General features: G+C 59.7%; 1 protein-coding gene across 2 annotated transcripts; it reads right to left on the bottom strand.

The window, feature by feature from the left end:
* Window positions 1-1,702: 1,702 nt before the first annotated feature.
* FLNA (filamin A) lies at window positions 1,703-27,282 on the bottom strand. 2 transcript variants are annotated; one of them, XM_045845497.1, is made up of 48 exons: window positions 27,132-27,282; window positions 23,592-24,079; window positions 20,303-20,551; window positions 20,092-20,189; window positions 19,824-19,971; window positions 19,208-19,326; window positions 19,037-19,114; window positions 18,783-18,945; window positions 18,464-18,664; window positions 17,775-17,912; window positions 17,566-17,689; window positions 17,330-17,466; window positions 17,028-17,221; window positions 16,728-16,841; window positions 16,500-16,643; window positions 15,647-15,770; window positions 15,404-15,564; window positions 15,227-15,317; window positions 14,970-15,139; window positions 14,591-14,708; window positions 14,236-14,498; window positions 13,418-14,015; window positions 13,149-13,322; window positions 12,906-13,068; window positions 12,668-12,828; window positions 12,404-12,574; window positions 11,910-12,033; window positions 11,669-11,825; window positions 10,833-11,022; window positions 10,654-10,677; window positions 8,076-8,323; window positions 7,890-7,985; window positions 7,603-7,705; window positions 7,377-7,517; window positions 7,137-7,265; window positions 6,781-6,954; window positions 6,526-6,687; window positions 6,228-6,431; window positions 5,999-6,151; window positions 5,769-5,891; window positions 5,396-5,662; window positions 5,143-5,280; window positions 4,827-4,942; window positions 4,164-4,296; window positions 3,213-3,389; window positions 2,818-3,036; window positions 2,531-2,734; window positions 1,703-2,204 (listed from the first exon to the last, which is right to left on the bottom strand). In XM_045845497.1, the coding sequence occupies exons 2-48, from the start codon at window positions 23,962-23,964 to the stop codon at window positions 2,017-2,019; spliced, it is 7,944 nt and encodes a 2,647-aa protein (XP_045701453.1). In that variant the 5' UTR covers window positions 23,965-24,079; window positions 27,132-27,282; the 3' UTR covers window positions 1,703-2,016. The 2 variants fall into 2 exon arrangements, with proteins under 2 accessions (XP_045701453.1, XP_045701454.1); XM_045845498.1 differs by lacking the exon at window positions 10,654-10,677.

The following is a 27,282-nucleotide window of genomic DNA, read 5'->3' as shown; positions in this document are numbered from 1 at the left end:
AGGTGGAGACCTTCAAGCCTGGGGTTCCCTTGGGGGCCCAGGGAGCCCTCAAAAACCTTTGGGTTGGGGTGCCCAGGGCACTAGGGAGCACTCAGGTGCCCTTGTGGGGCTCCAGAGCTCTGGGGGTTGGGTGTGAAGCATGGGGATGGGGGTACACAGAGCCCTTGGGATCGCTGGAGGGGTACAAGAGCATTCAGGGTCCCATGAAGCCCTGAGTAGTGACACCAGGCCTGCGGGGGATGTCTTAGGGGGAGATCCAGACACCTCAGGAGCTATGGGGGACTCCTGGGGATGGGCATGTCCTCAGAGGTTTGGGGGCAGGGGGGCCAGGAGCCCCCCAGCAATCCTCCATCTGGCACACGGTGATGAATGGATGTGGTTGCCCTTGGGGATGAATGAATGAAAAGGGGGTGACTACATCATAAGAGTGTTGTCTCTTTTCTTATGCAGACGTCACAGTGGCTGCCAACCACACTTATCTAGCCTCCCCCTTTTTCCTGAAACAGGTGGGGGACCAGAGACTTAGGGAAACCGATCTACCTTAGAAGCCGTGGCATCTCTCCTCCCTTCCTTGGGATGCCCCGAGCCCACGCCCCTTCCTCTCATGCTGTCCCTTTTCTCCACCCCAGCTACTCCAGAGCTTTGGCATGTCAAACCTTGCCACTTCCCCAGGCCCCACCTGGGGTTCACTAGGCTCTACCTGCCTCTCCAGTGCAACAGCAGTCCCGAGCAGTGCTAGGGGGCGGGGGGGAGGCGGGCGGGGGGGCTGTCCCTCCTAACATACTTGATTTGGGATCAGTTGCTGAAACAAGCTGTGTCACTGTGCCCCTCTGGGCTCCTGGTTCAGCCTACTTGTTCTGCCCCTCCCCCCATACATGCTCACTGACCTGAGCATCAGTGACCAGGCAGCATTCCCTGACCCTGCCCACCCCCTGTGGAGCATGACGGTCTCAGCCCTCGCACTAAGATGGCGAGGGGCAGAGTCTGGAGGTCTGGGGAGTCCATTGCCACAGGTGGCAGCAGCTTGCAGCAAACAAAGGAGGCTGTGGCTGTGGGAGTGGTGAGAAAAATAAAAGCAATTCACTTCTTTCATTCCCAAGCCTCCCATGGAAGGGAGGTCTTGGGAGACTTGGTTAGTTTTTAGAGTGGGAGATGTGGGAGGCAATGGACAAGGATGCAAAAGATGAGACATTTAAGTGAGGGGCTGGGATTGCCCCAGTGCACTGTTGTGGAGAGGGAGGGTGGACAGATAAGGACACCTGGGCTTGGGTGGGAGTGGGGCAAACTCTGCAGCTAGCTGGTAGTTCCTTGAATACTGACACCTGCCTGCTGAGGGTCCTTCATGCCTACAGTCTGCCCTTTAGAGCAGACAGCTTTGTGACAGTTCCTTATCTAAGGGATGGTGGCACATAAGATGCTTAGGAGATGGCCAGGACCTGCTGTGATTGCAAGCTTGACCACCTGGTGTTCCCACCCAGCACTTTGCATCCTGCAGCCTGGCTGTGGCCTGGCCTTTCCCTTCGACAGAGGTGAATGCAGATGGGACCTCCTGCAGTCAGGGGTGGGGTCAGCAGCAGCCCCTAGGTGCCAGAGCAGTGCGAGGGGGGGCCAGGCCTGGAGATCCAACAGCCTGGGGCCTAGGCCCCTGGTTCTATCTCCCCTGTTGGCGCCCTTACAAAAAAGCCAGAGCCACTCTCAGGAGAATGAATGAAAGCTGAACTTTATTCTTCTTGGCTAGGGAAGAGAACTAGCAGGTGGTCGTGCACAGGCCCCTACCCATCACCCCTCCCAGAACCAAAGAAGACAGGTGGAGCCGCCAATGGCTCCCTCTGCTCGCCTCTCTCCTTTGCCCAAGTGGAGGCAGGTGAGCGCAGGGCAGGGGTGGCTGCAGTGACGGGGCGGCTGGAGCTGGCCAGGGCTCCAGGGCTGAAGAGAGGAGCGGGGCTGCTCAGGAGGGGGCGGGTGGGAGTGGGACACCTCTGGTCCTGGGAGTTGCCACTGGCACAGGCACAGAGCTCAGGGCACTAGGACACGGTAGGGACTGCCTGGGATGTGCTCATCGCCCCACTTGACCACCAGCGTGTACTCCCCCTTGTCCTTGAGCAGGTAGGAGACGCTGTAGAGCCGGCTGCCCACATGCTTCACCAGGATCTCCTCACAGGGCGTCCGGGGGCCGTGTACCCCCACTAGCAGCATGTTGTTGCCTGGTGGGGGAGGGAGAAAGTGGCCTCAGTTCTAGGCTCCATGCCCCCCTACTTTCAGCTGTAACTACGCTGACCCCTCTCCTGTTCTGTGCTCTCCCCTGCCCCCTTGCCTGTTCCAGGGTGACAGCCCATTCTAAAGAGCTACCAGCACCCCCACCCCCACCCCAGGCCAGCACTGGAAACTCCAGCTCCTTCAAGATACTTTCCTCAAGGGTAGGGGAGAGGGCAGGGAGGCCCAGATGGGAGGTGGCTCTGTAAGTGACAGCCATAGCCCCAAAGGCACTCCCAAACCCTCGACCCCCCCTCCCTGTGGTCCAAGCACCCACCTGCTTTGCTGCAGTCCACCGTGAAGCTGCTCTTCTGGCCCACATAGGCCTTGCTCAGCCCCAGGCCCTTGGCCAGCACCTTGCTGGCATCAGTGGGACCTGGGACTGGGGTGCCATGCTGGGGGACACTGGCAGTCTTGGTCAAGGAGTCCACAAATACCGATGATGTCTCATGGAGGCTGTGGTTGCTGACGAGACGGGGACCTGCAGGGCAGAGCAGGTGGGGCTAAGAAGGAACAGAAACACCAGGCGCTGGGTTGGGCACCAGCAGTCTGCTGCAAGCTTACCTGTGACTTTGGCCTTGAAGGGGCTGCCCCCGATGTGGTAGGGGCCACCGTATTTGATGGAGATGAGGTAGCTGCCAGGTACCATGGGGGTGTAGGTGACGCGGTAGCCCTCGGGGCACTCTTGGCAATCCATCTTCACCTTAGAGGGCCCGTCGATGGTTACCGACAGGGCACCGGCTCCCGCATTGCTTGTGTTCACGGTAAACTCAGCTGGGCTCCCTGGGGGCATGGCAGGTCAGACAGAGCAAGCCTGGCCCATGTCCCACCCCAGCCCCAAACTCTCAACCCAGAGCATAGCTCTGTCGCTCCTGTGTGCCTCCTGTTATCACTGAGATCTTATAGGAGGGGCCCTAGCAGCCGTGTCCACATAATGAAAGCTGCGCCCACTGACCTACCTGTGACGCCACCTTCCAGGCCGGCTCCATAGGCAGACACCAGGCCTGGGTCTCCTCCGTGCCCAGGCTCCCCAACTCGGATCTTGAAGGGGCTTCCAGGGATGTGGGTGCCATTAAACTTGACATCAATCAGGTAGATGCCATTCTCCCGGGGGATGAAACGCACGGCGTACTTATCTGAGGAGCAGAAGGGCGAGCTGTGGGCCTGGAGCCCTTCCTCCAGAACGACCGAGTGGCATCTGTGGGGTGCTTCCCTTGCCCACCAGCGTGAGTCCAGCAGGTCCACGCAGCTCACTCAGTTCCTTCCATGGACCACGCTGGGCACCCACACCCTACAGCACAGATCTCTTAAAACCTGAGGGGTCAGCTTCAGATGCCCAAGCAGCCTATTGGGACTCATCTGGACTGAAATCTTTTACAAGCACAACACCGCCTCTTTAGAAAGGTTCCCAGGAATGCCATACTCCCTGCATGTAACTGGGGCTCGGAGGCAAGCAGGAACTCGCTCAAGGTCCCACAGCGGAGAAGGAGCAGGACTAGGCTGTGAGACTACTCAAGCTTTGCCCAGCAGAAACCCTCATGCTTTCCCACCACTGGGTTGCCTCAGGCCCGTCTGTAAGTGCCATGCCCTGGCTAAAGGGCCAGGCAGCCCCTCGGCTCGCCTGGAGGTCTCTCCTTCGGGAGACTTCATCATCCTGCCTGCAGGAGGCCGTCTCCTTTCTAGCAGTCATGGTTGCTGAGCCAGATTCCCAAGGCCATGAGTCACAAGTAGTGGCAGGGCTGCCGGGCTGAGGGAGCCCAGTCATGTGGGCCTTGTCTTGGCTGCTTACAGAATCTGCGCCTTCCTTTCCTATGCTCAGCCCGCTTCCGGCCAGCTGGGCAGGCCCGCTGCTCCCAGCAGGGCCAGAGCAGGTCAGGTGGCCGGGTGGCTGGGTAGGGACAGGGCCTCACCTTGGTCGATCTCTGTGACATAGCACTCCTCCAGGGCTCCAGAGGGGCTGTGCACCTTGGCATCGATCGCCCCCTTGGCCCCATTCAGGCTGACTGCAAAAGAGGCTGGCTGGTTGACCTTTAGCCCTGACTCCTGGAAGCACAGCAGATGTGGTTAGACAGGGCGGCCAGGCGAGGGAGGGCAGGGCCCCAGAGGTGGGAGGCCCACAGGGTTGCACTTACCCATCTGGCGTCCAACTTGGTTTAAAGAGGGAGAGCCACTGAGTCTCAAGGGGCAGCAAGCTACAGGCACACGCCCCCACCCCCAGACCCACGTGCTCTGCAGTCACACACCCGGGCAAAATGAAGGGAGGGCGGCCCCACCCTGTGGCCAGCACTCAGCCCTTGCAGGCTGTCCCTCTTTAAACCACAGCCCTGGTGCTCAAGGGGCACAGGCTTCTGTTCAAAGCCTTTAGACCTGAGACACGAGAAAAACTCCACGCGGTGGGCAGGGGAGCTTCCTGCCAACCCCAAGCGTGGGCTGAACCCGGCCAGAGCAGAGGCCCGGCGCCCTGAGCTGGGCTGGGCGGGTCACTCGACACGGGCTGAGGCCTGCACTCTGCAGTGGCTCTGGTCTGGCCGGGCCCAGGAGCCCCAGGCGGGCGGTTTCTCTCGGTGCCTCACCTGAAGACTAGAAACAGTAAGGCGGCGGGCGTCGCCAGACGGAGAAGCCACAGGCACCACGAAGGGGCTGTCGGGGATGTGTTCCTCGTTGAACTTGACTGAAACCTCGTAGTCACCTGGGCAGGGAGAACACAGAAGGCATGCTGCAAGGCCCCCACTTTCAGTGTTCTAGCCTCCAGCCTCCTACAAACAAAACAGCCTGGGTGGCCCTGGGTCTAGGTGGAGGGCGGGAGCTGAGGGGGCTGTCTGCATAGACTCAGACCAACACCCCACACCGAGGCATCACCTCCCCTGACCCCAGCCAGGCCCTCAGTACCTGGCTCCTGGACCACATAGGCCACACCACAGGAGCCATCCTTGCGGTCCTCGAAGGAGATCTCAGCCTTGCTGGGGCCCTCGACAGCAATGGCCAGGCCCCCAGCGCCAGCTTCCCTGGTCCAAATGCTGAATTCAGCTGCAGGAAAGCAATGTGTCCTCATGTAGGGCTGTAACCCCCAGCCTAAGCATCCCCCCAAGCGTGGCTGACCTTCCTCAACCCTCACCCTGCCCACGACAGCAAGCAGGCCTACCCGGCACTCCAGCTTCAGCCCTCTCCAGGCCAGGGCCCCCGGCACGGACCTTGTGGGCTCCCCCTTCGCCCAGGGGACCCACGGTGAACTGGAAGGGGCTTCCAGGCACGTGCTGGCCCTTGTACTTGACGCTGACTGTGTGCATCCCCATCTCGGCAGGCACAAAACGGATGCAGTACGTGTGGTTCTCCCCTTCCACAATCTCGGCTTCATGGGTCTTGCCTGATGGGCTGGTCACCTGGGCTGTCATGTCCTGGATGCTGATTTCTGTAGGTAGGGGACAGCCTGATGAGCAGGAGTTCTGGACCCCACCCTTCTCCCTGGGACCACCACAACATCCCAGGACCCCTCCCTGGCTCCCTACAGCTCCTACCAGGGATCTTTAGGCTGAGGTCACAATGACTGCCAACGTTGGCCACTGAAGGGGCCCGTCGCCTGCGTGTGATACTCTCTTTCACCCGGCCCTCGCCTGTCACCTTCACGGAGAAAGGGCTGCCTGCAGGAGGAAAGCACAGACCGCACCCCACAGAGGTTACGTTCTAGCCCTTTACGTGATAAAGAAGTCCGCCTGCCGTGGGAGACATGAGCGAGTGCTGCACTCACCAGGCACGTGCTGGTCAGCGAACTTAATGTTAATGATGTAATTTCCAGGCTCTGTGGGGCAGTAGGTGACCCTGCATGTGCCATCCTCCAGGTCCTCTGTGTTGATGTCCACCTTGCTGGGACCCTCGATGGACAAGCTGAGCCCACCGTAGCCTGTAGGAGAGACATCCCTGAGCCAGGAAGCCAAGCACAGCAGTCTCGCCCCAGCTGGCGGGCCACCACCACTTACCAGCATCACGGGTGTCAATGATAAACTCTGCAGGCTCAAAGGTGTGGCCTTCATGAAGGCCCTGGCCTGAGACCCGCACACGGCTGGCATCCCCAATCTCCGACTGGCTGATCATCACCGGGATGGGGCTGCTGGCCACATGCTGGCCGCTCTTCTTCACATGCACCAGGTGCTCCCCTGTCTCCTTGGGCACGAAGGAGATCCCTGGGCACAGAGCGGGCATGTCAGCCATGGAAAGGTGTGCCCCCCACCCCAACCTCCCTCCTTTCCAGAAGGCCCTGCCCCCTCAGCCTCTTACCCACATGGCCATTGCGCAGCCGCTTCAGCAGACAGGGCTCCTCCCGGCCCGAGGGTGGCACCACAGTGGCCGTCAGTAGGCTGAGGTCCGTCTCCGAGATATTGATGGGGATGTCAGCAGCAGAGCCCACCTTCAGGTGGGACATGCGCATGGAGTCATCACCTGGCAGGGGACAGTCACTGAGTGTCCGGGAGCAGAGAGAGACTGCACCCACCCTGCCACCTGTGTTCCATAACTGCTCCTGGTGGCACCCACCTGTGACCCTGGCAGTGAAGGGGCTGCCTGGGATGTGCTGCTCGTTGTACTTCACTAGGATGCTGTAGTCGCCAGGCAGCACAGGTAGGTAGGAGACGCTACATGTCCCGTCCTGATTGTCGGTGCAGCTGATTTCTGCTTTAGATGGGCCCTCGATGGCCAGGGACAAGCCCCCTGGAGAGAGTTGTGGATGAGGGTGGGAACTGTACTGATGAGGAAGAGTCCCGACAGGCAAGCAGAGGTCACAGTGGCAGGGCGGGGAACCCCATTCGGGTGTGTCTCTCCTGTGTCCAGCTGTCCACAGGATGAGGACATCCCGAGGCACACAGAAGATCAAGACCGGAGCTGCCACTCACCCTCTCCTGCATCCTTGGTGTTGACTGTGAAGACGGCAGGCTTGTTCACTACCCCATGGGTGAGGCCGGGCCCATAGGCGGTGACGTGGCCACAGTTGATATAGTCCACGTAGAACTGCAGGGGGCTTCCTGAGGGCAGGAAGAGGGACCGTGTGTAATGGGGACCTTGTGTTGCCTCCAAGTCCTCCCCCCCAGCCCCAGGCTTCTACAAGGCGGTGGTGGAGTATTGTGGGGGCATACCTGGAATGTGCATGTTGTCGTAACGGATGTCCATCTCATGCAGGCCGGCTTCGCTGGGTGCATAACGCACAGTCACAGTGCCATCCTTGTTGTCAGTGATGGCTGGCTGTGCCACCTTGCCAGAGGGCATCCGTACCTCCCCTGTAGGGCAACGTGGCTGGGGTCAGGGCAGCTCATCGGTACACACCGGCCTCTGGCTCCCAAGCTGCTTCCTGCTCCTACTCACCAGTGATCTCGCCCTTCTTGATGGTGAAGGGGATGACGAGGTCAAAGGGCCTCAGGCTGCTCACATCCAGCCCATTGACGCCCACCATGGGTCTCTCCGGGGCCTGCAATGGAGACAGAGGGTCCAAGTGAGGGGGCTCTTGGAGCAGAAGGGGTCCCAAGCAGGAAGATTTGGGCTCCCTCCGCACATGTGTCAGAACGGGGCCTCATGGGACGCCCACCCAGCTGGCCAGCCCTCAAATGTCCCCTAGAGCTGGGTGAGCCGGGAGGAGGCAGGCCAGACCATACCCAAGTTTGTTGGCTGCCCGGGGCGTAGGTGTATGGTGGGGCCAGCTGCTGAGGCCGCAATGGAGGCTGTGCCGTGGGCTGATCTCCAGCCAGAGCCTGCAGAGCAACACACGAGAGCTGGAGACTCTGTCATGGTAAGCCCAGAACAGGTCCCACCCAGACCCTTCACCTGGTGCCCCTTCTGACCGTCACTTGGAAGGGACTGTTGGGCACATGTTCGCCGCCAAAGCGCACACAGATGACATATTTGCCCGGCTGGGGGGCTGTGTAGAAGATGTCAAAGGTGCCATCCTCATTCTCTACCACGTCCACGTCCACCTCGGAGCCATCGGGTGTGCACACGGTGCAGGTAACCTTGCCTTTGCCTGCAGCCTTGGTGTCCACAGTGATCACCGTTTCCTCCCCAATCTGGATGGTGGGGCCGATGCCAGCACCTAGTGGGGCAGGGCAGGTCCCCAAAGGGGGCGCCAGCACATGAGCTTGGCGCTCAGGCTGCTCCCTTCTGCCTGTTGCCCGCCCAGGTCTTTTACTGCCACCACCAAGCACAGCCAGACCTCCCACCCCTGCCCCGAAGCTGGGACGGTGAGTAGTTTCTCAGAAGGCAGGAAAGGTTCCCTTGAGCCACCTCAAGCCAGGGAGTTCTGTCTTGGGGGGTAGCCCCCATGTGGGAAAGGCCCGATGGTGGCCCCCAGGTGTTTGGGAGGAAGGTCAGGCCTAGAGGCCCATGAGGCCGCTGCTGCCGTCAGGACACAAGTGTTTGCTGCCACCTCGCCTGCCAACTCAGCCTCAGTTGGTACCGTGGACCATGCTGAGCAATGCCAACGCTCTGGCTGGGCCCAACAGCTGCCTTTGCCCCTGTGGCCTGGCCCTGGCACCCAGAGCTGTGTGCAGACGCGGTGAGGCGGAGTCCTGCTGCGGTGTGGGGGGATGTGATACTTGCCTCCCCCACCCTAGGCCTGAAGGGGAAACTGGAGTTTCCTGACAACTGAGAATGCTCGCTCAACCGAAGGCTCGTGGTGAGGGGTGGCCGGGCATGGCCCGGAACAGGCAGGGAGCTAGGAGCAGGGAAGCAGGGAGACAGCGGGGTTAGCACCCTAGCAGCACAGTGCACAGGCAGTGGCAGCACCCAGAGGGAAGGTGGGGGACAGGAGGCCCAAGCCACAGCCACCGCCTCTAGGTTGCAAGGGCAGAGCAGCTGAGCAGCCTCCAGGGCCCCAGAGTGCCTGGGGAAGGGGGAGGGACAGTGACGTTAAGACTGGGCTCAGCCGTGGAGGCTCAGGGGGTTGTAGGCTGTGAGGTTTTGAAGTAAGAGGTAGGCTAGCTCCTGCCAGCAAAGCCACCGGGAGCCCGGCACCAGCTCCAGGGCTGTGCTCGAGGGCCTCCCCAGCCAGCCTGCCACTGAGCTCCCCTGTGGCACAGGGCTCCTGCTGCCCTAAGGCTCTGAGCTGGCCTTCCCCAGCTCTCCTGAGCTCTAGACCTGGCCACCTGCTGCCCACGCCCTGGGAGGCCTCACCTCATACCCATCCACACCTGTTCTCCCCAGCTGGGAACCTGAACCCACCATCTAGCTAGTGGTTTGGACCTTGACCTCACAGTTACCCAAGAATCCCCACTTTTCCCACCCAGCCCATCAGCAGGTCTTGGTTGCTACATCATCAAAGTACACCTCCCAACCTGGCACCTCCTCAAGTCCCACTGCCACAAGCCCGGCTCAAGCTTCCCCTGTGGCTGGTCTATAAAAGTGACTTCAGCTTCCCAACTGGGTTCTCTGCCTCTGTTCTGCACACAGTGGCCAGGTAAACGGAGACCACTCCCTCAGCCAAAGGCTTCACCCTGCCTCTGGTCCCCAAGGCTCTGTCCCCTGCCCTAGGCACATGTGCCTGTCATCTCAGATCCCAGGGCCTGCTCTATATGGCAGATGAGCCCAGGCTGCAAAAATCTAGCCACCCTAAGTCTTGCGCCAGCTGCTTTACCTAAGCTCCAGGCCTGCAGCCCTCAGAGCCTCCTAAGTAGCCACTGCCTGTTATTGGTGTCCCTGGCTGGGGTTGGCTCTCCCCTGCCATGCCAGAGTAGGAGAACCTCCATGCCTGGTTGGGGACCCTCTGAATAACGTCACTGCTGCAGGAATAGGGGTAGGGAAGAAGGCAGGGAGACTGGGTGGGCCACTTAGTGCACTTTGGGGCTCTGAGGCTGGGCCAGGCCCCGCCATGCTGGCCGCCCAAGCAATCGACGCTGGTGCTATTGCACTACCAGCTAGCCCCACCCACTCATGCAGGCTGCACCTCCCCCGGCCCGGGACGCAGAGGCCCCTGGGAGGTGGGGATGAGGGTCTGTGGATCTGGCCAGGGCTGGGGATTTCTCAACTGTTGGGGGGAGACCCCTTGTCCCCTTAGCCAATGCAGGAGCCCTTCACATGGAAGGAGGAAAGCAAGAAGGGCCCACTGCCTGCCTCCAGGGCTTTCCTGGTGTGCCAAGATCCCCAGACCCCAGAGCCCCAGTGAGGTGCCTCTCAGGATGCATCTCACCCCAAAGCTCTCAGCTGCAACCCAACTTCTCAGACGGGGAAACAGAGGCCCAGAGAGGGGAGGGCCGGAGCACTCATGCTCAGCTCCGGAGGCCTCCCTGGGCCCTAACCCTCCAGCCCCCCACTCTGTCCCTGCCAAGAGCTGCAGCTGGAACTGTCCTGGGAATCAGCATGGAAGAGGAAAGGAAGCTGCCCTCTGGGCAGGAGGGGCATTGGGAGTGGCCCCGGCAAGCAGCTTACCTAGCCCGTGACCTCCGATTGACACTGAGGTGAGAGGGCAGAGAGCAAGGAGAAAGGTCAGGTGAGTCACTCAAGGGGGCAGCCCCCACTCCCACACGCTGCCCCAAGCAGCGAGCCCTTGCACACAGGCACACCCAAGCCCCGTGCTGACAGTCGTGGCCAATGGCAGTCTGGCTCACCTGTGACCGTGCACTTGCTGGCATCCCCGGTGGGCACGGCACGAACACGGTACGGGGAGAAGGGGATCTCATCACCGCCATACTTGATGAGGATGGTGTAGCGGCCCGTCACATCTGGTACATAGGCCACCGTGTACGTGCCGTCATGGTTGTCTTGGATATGCGTCTTCTTGGGCTTGCCCTCAGGGTCCTGCGTGGCAGAGCACAGGGGAGAGAGGTGGTTGGCCTAAGCCTACCCAGGCCCCAGATTACCTCAGCCCTCTCCAAGGAGCAGGTGTCAAGTGCTGCTGCTGCTGCTGCTGCAGGGACAGCCTCCAAGTCTCTCACCTGCCATGGCCCAAAATAGCTACTTGCATCCAGCCCTGTCGTTTACTTGAAAAGTCCCAAAAACGCTCAGTGCTCCCTGCCCCCACTTGACGACTGGCAGGGCCAGGGAGCTCAGCACCCATTCTGCTCTGTCCCTAGGAGTACCTCTGGGCTCCCATTCTCCACCCCAGGGTCCACCCCAGCACCAGGACCACCCTGGAAGGTCTCAGGGTCCTAATACTATTCCTGGCCCATGAGAATGCTATAAGCGGGCCAGTTGAGGAACAAGGGGTTTCGGTGGTGTACTCAAAGTCAGGAGTGAGCTAGTGTGTGGATGGGGGAGCCTGTGCCCGTCATCATCATCCTAGATGCCAAAGATCTGCCCTGGCTGGCATGACTGCGAAAGGAGACCCATACTGCCCCAGCTGCATGCCCTGTACTGCACACAGCTCTGACCCGGGCTCCTCTCTCTTCCCTGGTCTCCCCCATGCCTGCAGCAGCAGTCCCACAGGGCCAGGCAGCCAGCTCACCGTGATCTGGACAGCTAGCAGGCCTTCCCCTGCATCCTTTGCATCAATGGTGAACTCCACAGGCAGGCTGGCGGGTACGCCGGTGGTGTTGAGCCCAGGGCCACTGGCCTTCACCTTGCTGGCATCGTGCGTAGGGAGTACTTTGACCTTGAAGGGGCTGTTTTTGGGGCCAGCGTGTTGTGAGTGATTAGGAAGGCTCTTGATGCCCAGCCTTCCACCCCAGCAGTAAGCTGCCTCTTACCTGCGTGGCACCTCCTCTTCCCCATACAGCACAGAGATGCTATAGGGCCCCTCACGGCTGGGCACATAGTTGACAGTCTGGGTGCCATCAGCATTGTCCACCACATCCACTGGCTCCACCAGGCCTGACCCCGGTCCCAAAGACAGAGCCTCAGCCCCACCATAGTGGATGGCCGGGGCTCGACCCTGCAATCAGCCCCCACACTCCAGGCCTAGACCTCGCTTTGCCCTTATCTGCCTTTCCCAGGAATGGCCTTGAGCCTTTGTGACACCAGAAACTAATCTGGGTGCCATCTTGGATCCTGGCGCTCTTCCCTTCCTGCCACATCTGCTCAGTGTCCAAGTCCTGTCTGTTCTCCCTCCTTCTGGTCCCATTGCATGAGGCTCCTCCATCAACTGCCTATACACCTGCTCCAGCCTCTGCTCTCCTCCCCCTGCCCCCCAAAGAGGACCGTGCCTTCCCTACCTCCAGCTCCTAAGTGTGTAGACACTCACCTTTGGGTCCCTGCACTTTGACCTGTAGCGGGGCCACACCGGCCTTGCTCGTGTCTACCTGGAAGGACTGAGGGAGGTTGGCACGGACCATACCTGGGCTCAGACCAGGCCCAGAGCACTTGACCTTGGATGCGTCTGTTACATCATGCACAGGGACCTTGAAAGGACTTCCTGGATAAGGGGCAGAGGGATGGATTCTGTGTGAGACAGAGTGGAGGGCAAGCAAAAGGTCCCAGCCTGGCCCCAGCTGACCTGCTTCCTCACCTGGCACTTGATGGCCACCATAGGTGACATTCAGGCTATAGGTGCCAGCCTCATAGGGGATGTACTCAACTGAGCAGCTGCCATCCTTGTTATCCATGCAGGACATCTTGGCCTCAGAGGGGCCCTCTACAGCTAGGCCTAAGCCCCCTGTGCCAGCTCCCCTGGAGCAAACAGAGAATCAGTTATTCTCAGGGTTTTGAGGCCCATTGCGCCCCCTGCCTCCTCGGCGCTTGCTCACCTGGTCTCTACAGTGAACTTGTTGGGCTTGTTAGTGGTGCCGCTTTGGATGCCTGGCCCATGGACACGCACTCGGGAGGGGTCACAGCCCTCTGTCACGGGCACCTGGAAGGGGCTGCTGGGCACAGGGCTGCCATCGTAGGTCACGTCCACAGAGTGCAGTCCTGGAGGATGGCAGGCCAGGTAAGAAGGGGCCCAGACTACTCAGTCATGTCCCATATCGCTCAGGAGCTCCAGCACATACCCTCCTCGTAAGGCGTGTACTCCACTTTGTACATGCCATCACCGCAATCCTGCACGTAGGTCTCAGTCAGGTTGCCTGAGGGATTGGCCACACGAGCCTTGACATGCGGACCTCCAGTTTTTGTCAGAGCCCGGGCATCCACGCTGAACTCAGTGGTGGCCTCTCGGAAGACACCTGCAGGAGGCCAATGAGGAAGAGGCGTGGGGCTCCAGGGGCTCTGGGGGCCCTAGTTGCCCCTATCCCCCTTGTCTCACAGTGGGGCCTCTCACCTTGGCCCTCGATCCCAGGCCCGTAGCACTGGACACCTGAGGTGTCTACTGCAGGCTCCACCTGCAGCTTGCTGGGGAAATTTGGCACAGGCTGGCCACCGTATTTGATGGTGACGGTGTAGGCCCCGGGGCAAAGGGGGATGTAGGTGATGGTATGTGTGCCGTCGCCATGGTCCTGTATATGCACCTCGGCCGGCAGCCCTGCCTCAGAGCGGATCTCGATGGTCAGCTCTGCACTGCCTGCGCTTGAGCAGTCCACATGGAACTGGCCCGCCTCACCTGCGGTGGCCCGTTCCAGCCCAGGGCCTGAGCACTTGACCTTGGATGGGTCAAAGCAGGGAACCACGTGGGCCTTGAATGGGGAGCCAGGAATGTGGGTGTCGGCGAAGAGGATGTTAATGTTGTAGTCCCCGGGCTCCGTAGGCACATAGGACACAGAGCATGTGCCATCCCCATTATCCAGGCACTCAAGCTGGGCCTCGCAGGGGCCTTCCACTGTCAGGCCCAAGCCGCCTGTGCCGGCACCCTTGGTGTCAATGGTGAAGCGGGCAGGGGAGCCTGCGCTACCTCCCTGCAGCCCCGGCCCAAACGCCTTCACCTGAGGGAAAAAGGGCAGGTCAGGAGCTGAAAGCACACCACCTCCCTGGCCCTGAGCCCAGACCCCACTCCCATCTACCTCTCTCTTCTTATTCTGGCTACCCTCCCCATGAGACAGAGGCACAAGCAGGCCTGGGCGAAGCCACAGGTCACAAGGACAGAATTAATAAAAGGTGAGGGCATATCTGGAAAGGGCAGAGTGGCCCCCATACCTCAATTACCTTACTAGGCTTTGTGGGGGGCACCGCTTCCAGAGGAAAGGGGCTGCCAGGTACAGGCACCCCATCATAGGTCACCTCAACCTCGTAGGAGCCCTCCTCTCGGGGCACAAAGCGCACGACACTGTTGTCAGCCCCCAGGCCCGGCTCCACCTTGCAGGGCACTGAGGCACCTGAGGGGCCCAGGATCTTGGATGCCACTTTGCCTTGGCCACCAGCCCCTTTTGACTTGACTGTGAACTCCTGGTCTTTGCCAACGTCCACCTCTGTTGAGATGACAAAAGAAAAAGTATGACACTTAGTTCGGGCAACCCTTGGGGCACCCTCAGTGACTGTGACAAGCGCCCCAACTACTTACTCTCTCCCAGGCCGGACACCTTGATCTTGCTGAGGTCCAAGCTTGGAGACACCCCCACCGAGAAGGGGCTCTTAGGGATAGGATCCCCTCCGTAAGTGACATTGACACCCACTGGGCCCTGGGAGGGGTGCAGAAGGGCAGAGTCACAGGTCATGATGCTGGTTTCCCTGGCTTCCCCCCCTAGGCATGGGAGGGAGGTCAGAGAAGCACTGGCTCTCCTCTTCATCCCCTGGCCCGCCACGCCCCCCGTCTCTCAGGTGGGAAATAAGAGTGGGCAGGAAGCCTCCTAGAACAAACCACCCAGGCCACTCCCCAAGGAGGCCCATGGGCTTGGTGGGTGCAGTGAAGGGGTGCAGCTGTGGGAAGTTAAGGGAGCTACCTGCTGTACAGGAGTGTACTTGACCGTGTAGGTATTATCATGGTGGTCAATGATGTCCACATCACGCACTGCATCCCCCTTAGCCAGTCCTGAGAACTGCACGTCCAGTTTGCCTTTGCCGGCTGCTTTGGCATTGACTGTGAAGTGGGTGGGCTTGCCAAGCTCAACACCTGAGGAGATAAGTTGATCACGTAGGGGTATTTTGCCCCAATCTCCTTCGAGGTCCCCAACTTCTCCAGAGGGGTGGTCATCCTTACCAGTGCGGCTGAGACCAGGGCCCTCAGCTTTCACCTTGCTGGCATCATGGGAGGGCTCCACCTTGACCCGGATGGGGCTAGTAGGTGTGGCCTGCCGTGAGTGGGAGGAGACGAACTAAGAGGAGAGCAGCACCCTGACACCCAGCAGTGTTAGGGGTGGGAAGCAGCAATACCTACCTGGTCAGCAAAGAGCACCATGATGGTGTAGCTGCCAGCTCCCCGGGGTGTGTACTTGACCGTGAAGGTGTCGTTGTCATTGCGAATGATGTCAAAGTCAATGTCGGCCTCAGTGGGTCCCACCACGCCAGGGGCACACTTGATGCCGATGCTGACATCACCTGTAGTAGGGGAGGGAGCAGAGGCTGGGACCTCACGTGGGCACCTCACCCGCATGCCCACCCACGTGAGGCAGGGCCTTACCCTGGCCAGCCTCCGCGCAGTCTACGGTGAAGTAGGTGGGCTCATGAGCCTTGAGCCCTGTCTTGGCCACTCCTGGGCCATACACCTTGACCTTGTTTGGGTGGCTGCCGGCTCCCACATTCACCTGCACAGGACGGGGGTAAGTGCAAGGGCATGACCAGCCTGGAGAGGCAGGGGTTCCTTTCACCCACAGCCGGCCGACACGCAGAATGGTGCGGCCACATCAGGAAGTGGTCTGGTGGTTCCTCAAATGATTAACCATAACATGACCACATGATGCTGCAGTTCTACTCTTAGGTGCCTATCTACCCAGAGAAATGAGATCACCCGTCTGCACATTTGTACTAACTGTTCAGAGTGGCAGTAGTCAGGACAGCCAAAAGGTACAAAACACCAGAAGTCCATCAATAAATAACTGGATAAAATTTGGCCTAGTCCACACAATGGAATATCATTCAGCCATGAAAAGGCAGAAAGTACAAATTTGTGCTGTTATGGAAGAACCATAATGAAAACACGACAGTGAATGATAGCAGCCAGGCGTGCAAGGCCAGGAACTGCATGATTCCGTCTCTAGCAAATGCCCAGAACAGGCAAACCCACAGCCAGAAGCAGACTAGTGGTTGCTTAGGGCTGGGGGAGGAGGATATCGGGGCTAAAGGAGTTTGTTTGGGATGATGAAAATGACCTAACTTCAATTGCAGGACTCAAAACTACCGACCTGTACACTTGGAGCAGGTGAGTGAGCTATAGAAGATTCACATTTTTATCTAACAGAGCTAGACCAAAACAGAACGGGTGCCCTCGGGGATGTGCTGAAGGACTGTCCAGGGCCTGTGGAGGGCTGGCTCACCCGGAAGGGGCTGTTGGGGATGCTAACGCCTCCCCAGGACACCATGGCTGTGTGCTTCACGGGCTTCCTGGGCACGTAGGAGCAGCTGTAAGTGCCATTGCCGTTGTCCTTGACTGATGCCTCCACGGGGCAGCCCTCGTTGTCCTGGAAAGTAGGCGGCCAACTGGTCAGTGCCCAGACCTAGGCACCTGCCCACCCCCCACTCCACCCCATGGGTGAACACCCCACCTGCACTTGAACGCGGAGAGGGGCCTTCCCGCCGTGTTTAGCATCCACTGTGAACTCTGCTGGCTTGTTGACGGCCACTCCTGTCTTCTCCAATCCAGGACCACGTGCCTTCACCTGATGGGAGGCCACCCAGATCTCAGAGGACCAAATACAGGCCACCAAGGATACAGAATGGCAAGAACACACTCTGTCAATACCAGCTGGGGGATACCACCCCAGGGCCTGGACCCCCACTCAGCCCAGCCCCCAAGCAGGGGCGAAAGGAGGCCAGGATCAAGGCCAACAGCATGAGCCCTTTACCCTGTCTGGGTGGAAGTCCTGCGGTGCCTCTCGGATGTCAGCCATGAAGGGGCTGAGGCGGATGTCCTCGCTGTTGCACAACACGTGCACGGCGTACTCGCCAGCCTCCTGGGGCCAGTAGCGCACGTCACAGGAGCCATCGCCCTTGTCATCACATTCAATCTTGGCCTGTGATGGGCCCTCCACCGAGAAGCCTGACAACAGCCACCAACTCTATCAGTGCCCTGGAGCTTGGCAGGGGGGTGAGGGGATGCTTGGCTACCCTCTGTCCCCAGGTGCCCACACTGGAGTCTCTAACTTACCGAGGGTGCCAACGTCATCCCCAATAGCCTCCACTACGAAGTCTGCTGACTTGCCAACAACACCGCCCTCTAGACCGGGACCCCAGGCCCGCACCTTCTGATTGCCACACTCAGTGCCCACCTTCACCTCGAAGGGACTGCAGAAAAAAAAGCCACACAGAGCGGTGTTGAGGGACACCACCCTGATCAGAGGGGTAGTCATGCCACATTGGCTCTGAGCACTGCTGGGGCCTCACCTGCGCCCGATGTTCTGGCCGCCCCACGTGATCGTGACAGTGTATGTGCCGGGGACCATGGGGTAATACTCGAAGCCATAAACACCATCCCCCAGGTCCTTCTGTTTCACACGCTCCTCACCCTCTGCCAGAGACAAAGGAGGGCCTCAGGTCTGCCCAACAACAGCCCTGAGGCTGCCACTGCCCACCTTAGATGCAGGCCAACTTACTTGGACCCTTCACAATGACCTTCAGCTCCCCGCTGCCCGCGCCCTTTGTGTACACCTTGAAGTCAGCAGTCTCCTTCACCCGCACACCCTTGGGCTGGAGGCCCCGGCCGACAGCACGACAGGCACCTGGATTACATGCTGTGGGCAGAGGGTCCACTAAGCCACTGGGAGCTGGCATTGGCCAACCCCTCCCTTGCTTCTCCCGGGGCTGGACCATCAGGATGGGGGTGGGGGTCCTTAGAACTCGGCCCCAGGAGATAGTGAGGGACATGCAAGAAACAAACTGAAAGGGACCATGACCCCAGGGCCTGTGGCCCAGACCAGATGTGATGGGCTTCCTCCCAACTGCTCCACACCATCCCCTGCTCCTTCCCAGCCCTCCCCGCTCCCAGAGCAAGACAGATTCAAGTACCGTTGACCCTGTGGGCAGAGCAGAGAGCAGCAGGTTTCTAGACAGCTGGAGCAAGTTCTTCCGAAGGTGGAAGCGTGAGGAGAGAGAGAGAGAAGGAGAGGGCGAGAGGAGCAGGAAGAAGGGCCCCAGCGGGAGAGGAAACAGAGCTCACCCAGACAGTGGAAGCACCGAGACCCAGGGTGCCAGGGTGCCGAGGGCTGGAGTGGGACCCTCCAGCTGACCCTCCCATGGGAGGTCCCAGCAAGGGGGAGGGACAAGGCTGCCAGGACTTGCCTACCTTGGCCAACAGTAACTGTGTAGGGGCTTCGAGGGATGGGCACACCAGCAAAGGTGACGTGCACTGTGTGGACACCCTCCATGGTGGGCTGGTAGCTGCAGCGGTATGTGCTGTCACCCCTCGCCTCTAACTGAGGCTCTACAGTGCCCTTCTGGCCTGCAGGGTCCTGGATCACGACCTCTACCTCACCTGAGCCAGCTCCTGCCACAAAGTAAGTGCCAGCTTAGCCCCTGGAGCCTCCAGGCTGCTCCCCGGCCCCAGTGGCTCTCTCCTCACCTCGTTCCCCCAAGGCCTGACTGCCTCAGCAGCCTCCCCTCACCTGCTGTAAAGATCTCAAAGTAGGTGGTCTTGTTGGCGATGTTGCCACTGGGCTCCAGGCCAGGGCCCTGGGCAGTCACTTTGCTGGCATCACCCTGGGACTTGTCCACATATACCTCAAAGGGGCTCTTGGCAATATGCTGGCCGGCAAAGAGCACAGTGACCTATGTCCAGGAGTGGCAGACTGTGAGAGTGAGGTTGGGGCCATGCAGCCACTGTCCCTGCCACCAGCCTCCCCATGGGCTGAGGGCTCACCTTGTGAGTCCCCGTCACCTCGGGGACATACCAGACAGAGAAGGTACGGTTCTTGTCATTATTGGCAGTCACCTTTGCCTGTAGTAGGAAGGAGCCCACGAGCATTTGCTAAGAGTGGCCCCCGCAAGTGGAGGCATCCCGGTGCCCCACCCTGCCAGCGCACAGCCCTACCTCCTCCTGGTGTCCAGCTGGATCCTCCACATACACCAGCACCTCTCCCTGGCCAGCACTTCTGGTCTCCACAGTAAACTCTGCCCGCTTCTTCACCATATTGCCCGTGGGCTCGATGCCTGCCAAGAGAAAATGAGAAAGGCCTAGGTGGCCTGATAGGGCCATTGCCTTACCCTTCCACCCTGTCACCCTTCAGTAGCATCTCCTTCTGAAGGCTCTGTGCCCCTCCTTGCGGTACCTATGAGACATGCTCACCACTGGGTGACTCAGTTCAGCGTGAACTCCAGTGCACGGAGCCTGGCCTCAGGCCCCAGCTGTACTTTTTCTGTGAGACAGGCCTGAACCTGTTTTCTGGAACACTCACTTGGGTTTGCCTGGGCCCTTGCTTCTGCGTGATACCCTGGCTGGGTTTCCTCTCCATTTACAGTAAAGAAGCCGCATCCTCCCTCCCTGAACATGCTCCACCGTGGGCACAAATGGCCAGTTTAGACCAACTCTAACTCTTACAGGGCAATTGATAACCTAGCTATCGTGTGTCTGAAGATTCCCAGGGACCTCCAAATTAGGAATGACCCTATCCCACACACAGGTCAGTGCGAAGGCCCAGCTCCCTCACCTGGCCCATAGGCGCGAGCTTTCTTTGGGTTCAGTTTGGGCCTCAGGGGAGCTCCTGGCTTCAGCTTGGCCTTGGGGAACTGTGACAAGTAGGTCATGACGGAGTGTTCGTCCACGTTGGGGTCCACGATCTCCTCGGGGGTGATCACCTGTCACAGGCAGAAGACAAAAGCCATTTGGCCTCCAGGCCTCAGGTTCCTGGGATGTAACACCTCTCCCCACTGGGAGTATGGCTCCTGGCAACCCTGGGTGTCCAGACGGAGCTGTACCTGAGGGATGCCCAGCCAGTCATCGGCTTGCTGCATGGCCTCCCGTGCATTGTTCACAGGCTTGCTGGCATCCCAGGAGTCCCAGTCAGGACACAGGCCTGTGGTATAAGGAAGGCTGAGTATGGGGGCCACTGGACACCCTTGCAGGCTGTATCCACCGTCTACTCATAGACAGCCCCAGCCCCTTGCCCTCTATTGCCACACTCCTCACCTGGGGCACAGCTATCAACAAGGGCACCCAGGGCCCTGCCACTCTGCCAGTCTCGACTGAAGTTGGTGATGGGCAGCTGTGGCAGCTTGTTCTGGATCCAGCCTAGGAGCCTCTGCTTGGGTGTTTGCTTCTTGGCTTCTTCATCCTCCTCCTCATCCCACATGGGCATGGAAATGGAGTAGTGCAGAATCAGGGTCCAGATAAGGCCCAAGATCAGTTTCAGGTTCCCATCCACGATGGCCTTGCTGTCTGTGAGGGAAAAGAGTGGCAGTGCTGGGCAGCAGGGGCTGACGCACGTATGTGCACACACAGGGCCAGGTGACTGTTGGGCAGTGGGGACTGTGGTAGCACAGGGGACCCCAGGGAGGGAGAGGCCTCCTGTGGGACAGGGTGGGCCCTTTCTGTCCAGGACCCCTAGGGGGTCTAGGCAGTTCCAGAGGTAAAGGAGACTTCTAGGGGGAAATGAGACACCTATAGACACACAGTGACAATATAGCTCAATGAGGGGGTGTTGCCAGAAGCCCTGGGGACCAAAGGAAGGACTTATGACAACTACAGGCTGCAGACAGGGCCAGGGGAGGCCTCTGGAGTGAGCAGGATGAGTGCTTTACAGCGACCCAAGCAGGGGTCTCCAGGGAATAGGCAGGAGGAATAGCCCAGCCCCAGTGAGCCTGTATGCCAGGGCCTCTGACCTGGTGCTGGCAGGGGAGGGGGCTGGGGCTGGGGAAGAGGAAGAGGAAGGCTGGTGGGTGGGGCAGTTGAGAAATACAACTGCTGGCCCAGGGTGGGTAGTCTGAGACAAAGGAAGTGGAGGTGTTGGGTAAGTACCCTTTGGGTGGAGGGTGCCCGCCTACCCCACACAGAGCTGGGAGTCAGTCAACAGTTCTGAAGCAGGGGAGGGGCTGGGCGTCCAAGGGAACCACCAGTTGGGCCGAATGGCCCTGACTCAGTGGGACCTGGTGAAGATGACCTACCAGCCAGGATGACTAACAGGACACATTTTGGGGGCCCCCCCTCTCCCAACCCAAAGAGAGGGGCAGAGCCACTGAGACTGGGTTGGCACCCAGGGCCCAGCTTGAGAACTGAGGTGGCAGAGGCCATGGGCGGGGTCCTTGAGTCCTGCTGCTTCAGCAGAGCCCAACCGGTTGCTGCCTGCCTTCCTTGCCACCTAACGGGCCTCTGGGCTTCAGGCAGGCGGCCACCAAGCTAACCACAAGGGAAGTGGTTAGGGCGGGCACCCTACACCCTGTCACCATGGGAACCCCTCTGGGCCCCACCCAAGGCTCTTCTGGGTTTTAGCCTTAAGAGGTGGGGGGCTGGGAGTGGGGCTCAGAAAAAGGTCAACCTCACTAAGAGCTCATCTTTGAAATCCCTGCTGTGTCTCCATCCTACCCCCAATTGAGAGAAAATACTTGTCTACTGAGTCAACTTGGGGGTAGGGAGAAGGGAATGGATGCCACAAAAAGGGTTATCAATAGCAGGTGGCCTCTGAATCCAGTGGACAGCAACTTGAAGACCAGCCGAGTCACTCAAACTAGAGTGGCCTCTCTGTTCCTGGACTGGGGCTGGTCAGGGTCCTGCACCACTGCCTTGCGCTGTCCCCAGGTGGTGGTAAGGTAGAAGAGGCAGCTTCAGGCTAGCGGTGAGTAGAAGGTTCAGAGAAGACCAAGGGCACAGGGACACCCATGGCTTCCCACTAGGCCCACATCCTCCCCACACGAGTCCTGAATCCAGCAAAAGAGCCCTGAGGAGGCCTAAGGCTTGCTGTGACCCCCCCAGGGGACACACAAGGCCAAGCTAATCAGCCCTGGTGAGTGGGGCTGGGCCTGCCCCCTGGTCAGGAGGAGGCAGGCCTAGGCCCTCCCCATTCCCCTCACAAAAGAGAGAGGGAAGGACCCCGAAGGGTTGGAAGACTGGCTGGTTGGATGGCTCCGCCCCATCCCACCCCCTTTCCCCAGTCCCGGGGCCAGCCTGCCCCCTCCCTCCCCTAATCACTGCTGCTTTCCAACATTTTTTTGCCTTATATGGCAAAGCTCTGGGAACTAGGCCTGCTCCAGCCAGCTCAAAAGAGAAGGGAGGAGGGAGGAGGAGACCCCCCCCAGACAGCTGGGGTGTGGCCCGCCTCCCCACATCCGGTTGCCCCCCCACCCAAGGCTCAGAGATGACTCAGCTTGGCTAGACAGAGGCTGGGACTGGGGGGTGGGCCTCAGCCTCCACAGGCATTCCAAAGAAAGAGGTGAGGCCCTTAAGACCTGCCCTCTGAGTGCTTGGAGACACCTGAATCTTGGTCTCTTACTTTTCTCAGGCTCAGCATGGACCATGCCAGGGCTAGGGGATAACTGAAAGGCCCTTTTCAATTCTGAGGAAAGCTCATGCCCCTTCTTCTCTCTCTGTTGTACATTCCCAAGTAACCAGTTCTGATGCCTATCCCCGAGTGGGTTCCATCTTGAGAAGAACCAGGGATGCTGCAGTAGGCCAGGTCAATGCCAGCATCACCAGCCCAGTGAACGGACACTGGGCTGGCAGTGAGCCCAGCATACGCTGGAGTACCTCCCAACCAACTCCTGCATTCTAGATGCAGAAAAGCAGGTCCTACATGTAAGCAAGAGTTTGGCCCCAAATCAACTAACTCAGTGTCCCAGTAGACTATAACCTAGCTCCCTTCACTGGCTGACACACCCAGACTCATCTCAGGTGCTGTTTTGCTAGCCATGCTCTTCTCTGGCCTCCAAAGTTCCCTGGGGAAAATCTAAACAGGGGACCCGAGCCATCTTCAGTGGGGTGGGCATCTTGCAGGGCCAGAAAAAGCCGAGAGCCCTAAACAATGGAACCCACAAGCCCCAACTCCCTTGTTTAGGAACCGCAGGGATGCCTGAAAGCCAGAAGGCCCTCTCCAAACTGCTGTAGGGGACCTTCTTCTGCACAGGGATGGGGTGCTGGGCGCAGGGCCAGAGCCTGGCCAATGCCCACCCTCTAGGCCCTCTCCCACAGCAATTGAAGTGGCGGGGGCGCGGCCTGCAGAGGATGTGAGCTCAGCCTGGGCGCAGGCCAGCCAGGGAGCAGCAGGCGGGGGCGCGCGTAGCGGTCCGCAAAGCAGCCTGGTCGGCCTGCCAGCGCGCCTTTGTTCTCGAGGCCTGAGCTGAGCTGCATGGCCCGGGAACCCCCTACCCCGAGAATGCACTGTGACTCAGGGCAGATGGCTGGGAGGGGACTAGCCAAGGAAGATGGGAAGCCGCGCGGAGCCCCCGCCCTTGCCCTCCCAGCGCCACGGGGCTGCATGCGCCCTCACCGATGGACACGAGCTTGATGCTCTCGCGGTCCAGGAACTCGAGGGCCACCGATACGTTCTCGAGCTGCATCTGGCGGAACGTGGGCCTCTGGTTGTGCTTGCGGTGCATCTTCTTCTGGCTGAGCACCTCGAGCAGCGCGATAAGTCGCAGCCCATCACTCAGGTCCGTCTGCAGGTTGGCGATGCGCTTGCTCACGCATTTGAGGTGCTCGTTGCACCAGCGCGTGAACGTGTTCTGCTGGATCTTCTTCCATGGTGCATCTTCCGCCAGGTCCTTCTCGGTGGCCGGCATCTCGGCGTCTCGCGTGTCGGTACCGCCAACCGGAGCCGCGCCCGCAGCGCTCTGGCCCGCTCGGGAGTGGGAGCTACTCATTTTGAGGCGCGAGAAGCCGAGGGGCGGTGCTGTAGCCAAGGCGAGGGGACGGCCCTTTAATTAAAGTCGCAGGCACTCCGGCAAGCAAGGGGCGATGCAGACAGTGGAGATTGCGCTGTGGAGAGAGCGAGCCCTTTAAATGCAGGCGGGGGCGGGGCGGAGGTGGGGTCACAATGGGGCGTGGTCATGGGGTGGGGCTCCGAAGCCAGCCCACCCAACAGCTCCTCGCCCTTTGGAATGCCCCCCAAAGCCCCCAGCCCCGGCCATTTTGAGCCGGACCCCGCCAGCTCCCAGGAGGTATCGTTGGACCCCAAATGGGAGCAAGGATGTACTCAAGCCCCATGGCCTGAAGCCAGCGCTACAGGAAATGCTGCAGTGAGGAAAGGCTGAGCAGCGCCTGGCCCTGGACCACTTGGTCTCCAGCAAGCATGCCATACAAGGGACTTTCCTTCCCTATGGCCCCTGTGGGGGGTAGCGGCAGCTAGCTCTCTCTGAGTCACGTGGGCTCCGCCCTATTCCCCACTCCCACCCCGGCCCCCATCCCACAGCCCAACCCTGACCCCACTCTCCCCCACTTCCGCTACCCGCAGCCGCACCCTGTCCGGTGCCCTGGAAGCAGAGGGAAGGAGTGCAATCCTAAGGGTGAGCTCTTGGAGAGCACGGGTCCTGGGCCAGGCTCTGCTGCACAGACCCAGGACCCTCGGCTGCCCACAGACCCTCTGTCCTAGGCCAGTCATTCTGCTCTGCAGGGCTCTGGCCTCTGCACCTGCGCCTGTAGGTCCCCACTGCTTCTCTCCCTCCCTGCTCTACCCTGGAGGAAATGGGGCACTGGACCAGGAGGCTGCCAGCACTCCAGGAGCAAGCAGTCTTGGAAGGAGCCAGGCGTGCCAATGGGCACTGGCAGAGGGCACCATGTGATGTGTGCACAGACAATGAGTGTCCACTTGGGGTTGTTGCCCATCTGTGGCACTGGTGATTTCCTCTCCTGCCTGAATGGCCCCTGAGCCCAGTGTGACCCTGGTGGTGGCCAAGCAGGGGACCAGGGGCCCTTTCTAGACCCAGAGCGGTGTGCTCAGGGCTTCCAATAAGGCTTGGCAGGCTCTGAGCACCTGGGTCTGGGTGGGCTTCAGTGCTATGACAGTACAGCACCCCGCTGGGACAGGGGGCCCAAGGACTGAGAGGGGCAAACCACAGAAGGCTGTCAAGGCCTGCTAAGGAGCCTGGGCTGTATCCCCAGGACAATGGGGAACTACAGTATTTGCTCAAAATTAATTTTTAGTACACTGGAGACAGTGAGGAGACTACCATGCGGAAATGGAGACCAGCAAGAAGCCTGTTGGACACTCACTGCCACCTTCTTCAGTCAAGAGAAGCTAGCCTACCTATGGCTTCATCCCCAGAGTGTGCCTCTTTCTCCCAGTCCCATGTACCTTTCCTTTCCAGGTTGTTCCCTTCTTTAGGTCTCTGTCCCTCCTGCTTGATTCTTTGAGCTGCAGACTAGTCTTAAGTTATCTGCTCAAAACAAGTGGGACAGGAGGCCCCAGCACGTCATGTCCAAATATGGTTGACTCTTGCATGACTAAAGTCTGCATTGCCCGCGGTGGGGCTATGGTTGCAAGCCAGCATCTTTGTTGCCTTCCAGCATGCTCACTTAGGCAGTACCTGTCACCGCACTGGTTTTCCTCATCAATGGTGGTGGTAGGGACTCCAAATGGCCTTTTCCTATCTGAGGCCAACCTCCTGGGCACTCTCCCCTCTCCTGACCTCTTTCAACCATATCTGCACAAAACTCCATACCACAGTGTCTTGGGAACTGTAGTGGAGGTGGGAGGGAGAGCTGTGAAGGGGGAACCCAGATGGACCCCTCCCTTCCTGGCCCTATTTCAGATAGGCTAAGTTGTCCTTCTGCTCCCCCAGCCCCACTGGAAATCAAGTTCCCAAGGACAAAATTACATCAAGAATTGATTTTCTTTTCATTAAGTGCTATCCAACTGGGTCATCTGTGTTCATTCAGAGAGCAGGGAAACTGAGTCAGAGGAACAGACTAGTAATCAACTCTAATAGAAAGGTGGACAGAAGCTACGTGTCATGGTTTCCAACCCTAGGCTTTCCCTATTTAGGGGACACAGGGAGGGGTGTAGAGGGTTCTTGTCCCTAGGGGAATAGTATCACCACCAGATGGCGCCCCATTCCAAAGCCCCCAGATGAGGCAATCTTTGGAAGCCTAAATCCAGCTCTTTCATATTTTCCCTTATTTGGAGTAGATTCTTGGATATTAGACACACCCCGCCCCCACGCCACCCCTGGCCCTCAGACCCCAGGCCAGGCCTTCCCACTGGGGTGCTTCAGCTGGTGAAGAAAGCCTCAGAATGGTATGGTGAAGAACCAGGTGCTGTGGGTGAGAGCACTCATTTCCTGAGCTCCTGCCATGATTAAATCTGGAGCATATACAGGTGGGCCTGCCAGCACACTTCACCTACTCTTCTTGGACCTGAGAATCTGGGCACATTGCTGCTCACATCCTGTCTGTCAGTGAACATCCAGCTCAGAGCCAACCCGGGATGGGCCCCCAGCCGGGAACCTGGCCTGTCTGAGAAGATCCTGCCTTTTGTACCTGGCCGAAGCCCTGCCCTGGCCCCCATGGAGTGCAGCAGTCCCGGAACCAGCTCCCCTGTGCCCAAGGCTGCTGGTGCCCTGAGGACTGGTGCCAGCGAACAACCCATGTTGCCCTCCCCAGGGGCACACTGGCTTCGAAGTGTCCTTTCATGTGGCCATGCACCTTCAGCCCACACTATTTCCTGCTCTTGGGGCCGTGCTTTCCAGTTATGCACTAACCAGCTCATGGGCACCCACACGAGCCCATATCCTGCCAGACGCTCAGACACCCTCTCTCTCTCAGGGACTCCCATGGCCTTGGGCTCCCACACTCCTGGGTATAGACACAGCTTAGCGGGTACACTAGGGAAGGCAGCCTCTGAGTACGATACTCCCAGGAGCAGAGGGCACTTCCACAGCGCTCACGCACCCCAGCTGCACTTGGCTTGGTCTTGGGTGCAAGCCGGCGCCTGCGTTCTCGGGGCTTCTCCGCTTGCATTTGCCACCCCCACCCCGAGTCCGCGAGCAGTGCAGTGACCATTCCGAGCGGAGCCCGGCCGCGGAGGCCTCACCTGCTGTTCCTGCGGGCGGCCCGCAACCGCAGGGTGGCGCCCGGCTTTCCTTCGCGCCCGCGCCCGGCGCCTCGGGGCTCCGCTGGCGTCCGCTGCCCGCCGCGCGCCTCTACACGAATGGGCTGCTGCCGCCCGCCTTCTTGTTGGCCGC

This window comes from Phyllostomus hastatus, unplaced genomic scaffold (genome assembly GCF_019186645.2).
Source record: "Phyllostomus hastatus isolate PE091 unplaced genomic scaffold, TTU_PhHast_1.1 phas_contig_471, whole genome shotgun sequence".
NCBI lineage: Eukaryota > Metazoa > Chordata > Mammalia > Chiroptera > Phyllostomidae > Phyllostomus > Phyllostomus hastatus.
This window is presented reverse-complemented; position numbering and strand designations above follow the sequence as displayed.

Coding starts and splice junctions, on each gene's coding strand:
- FLNA (XM_045845497.1), bottom strand. CDS start 23,964: ATGAGTAGCTCCCACTCCCGAGCGGGCCAGAGCGCTGCGGGCGCGGCT. Junction 16,842..17,027: donor AGGACTTCCACCCAGACAGG/GTAAAGGGCTCA, acceptor GCCTCCCATCAG/GTGAAGGCACGTGGTCCTGG. Junction 15,771..16,499: donor TCCCCAACAGCCCCTTCCGG/GTGAGCCAGCCC, acceptor CGTCCTGTGCAG/GTGAATGTGGGAGCCGGCAG.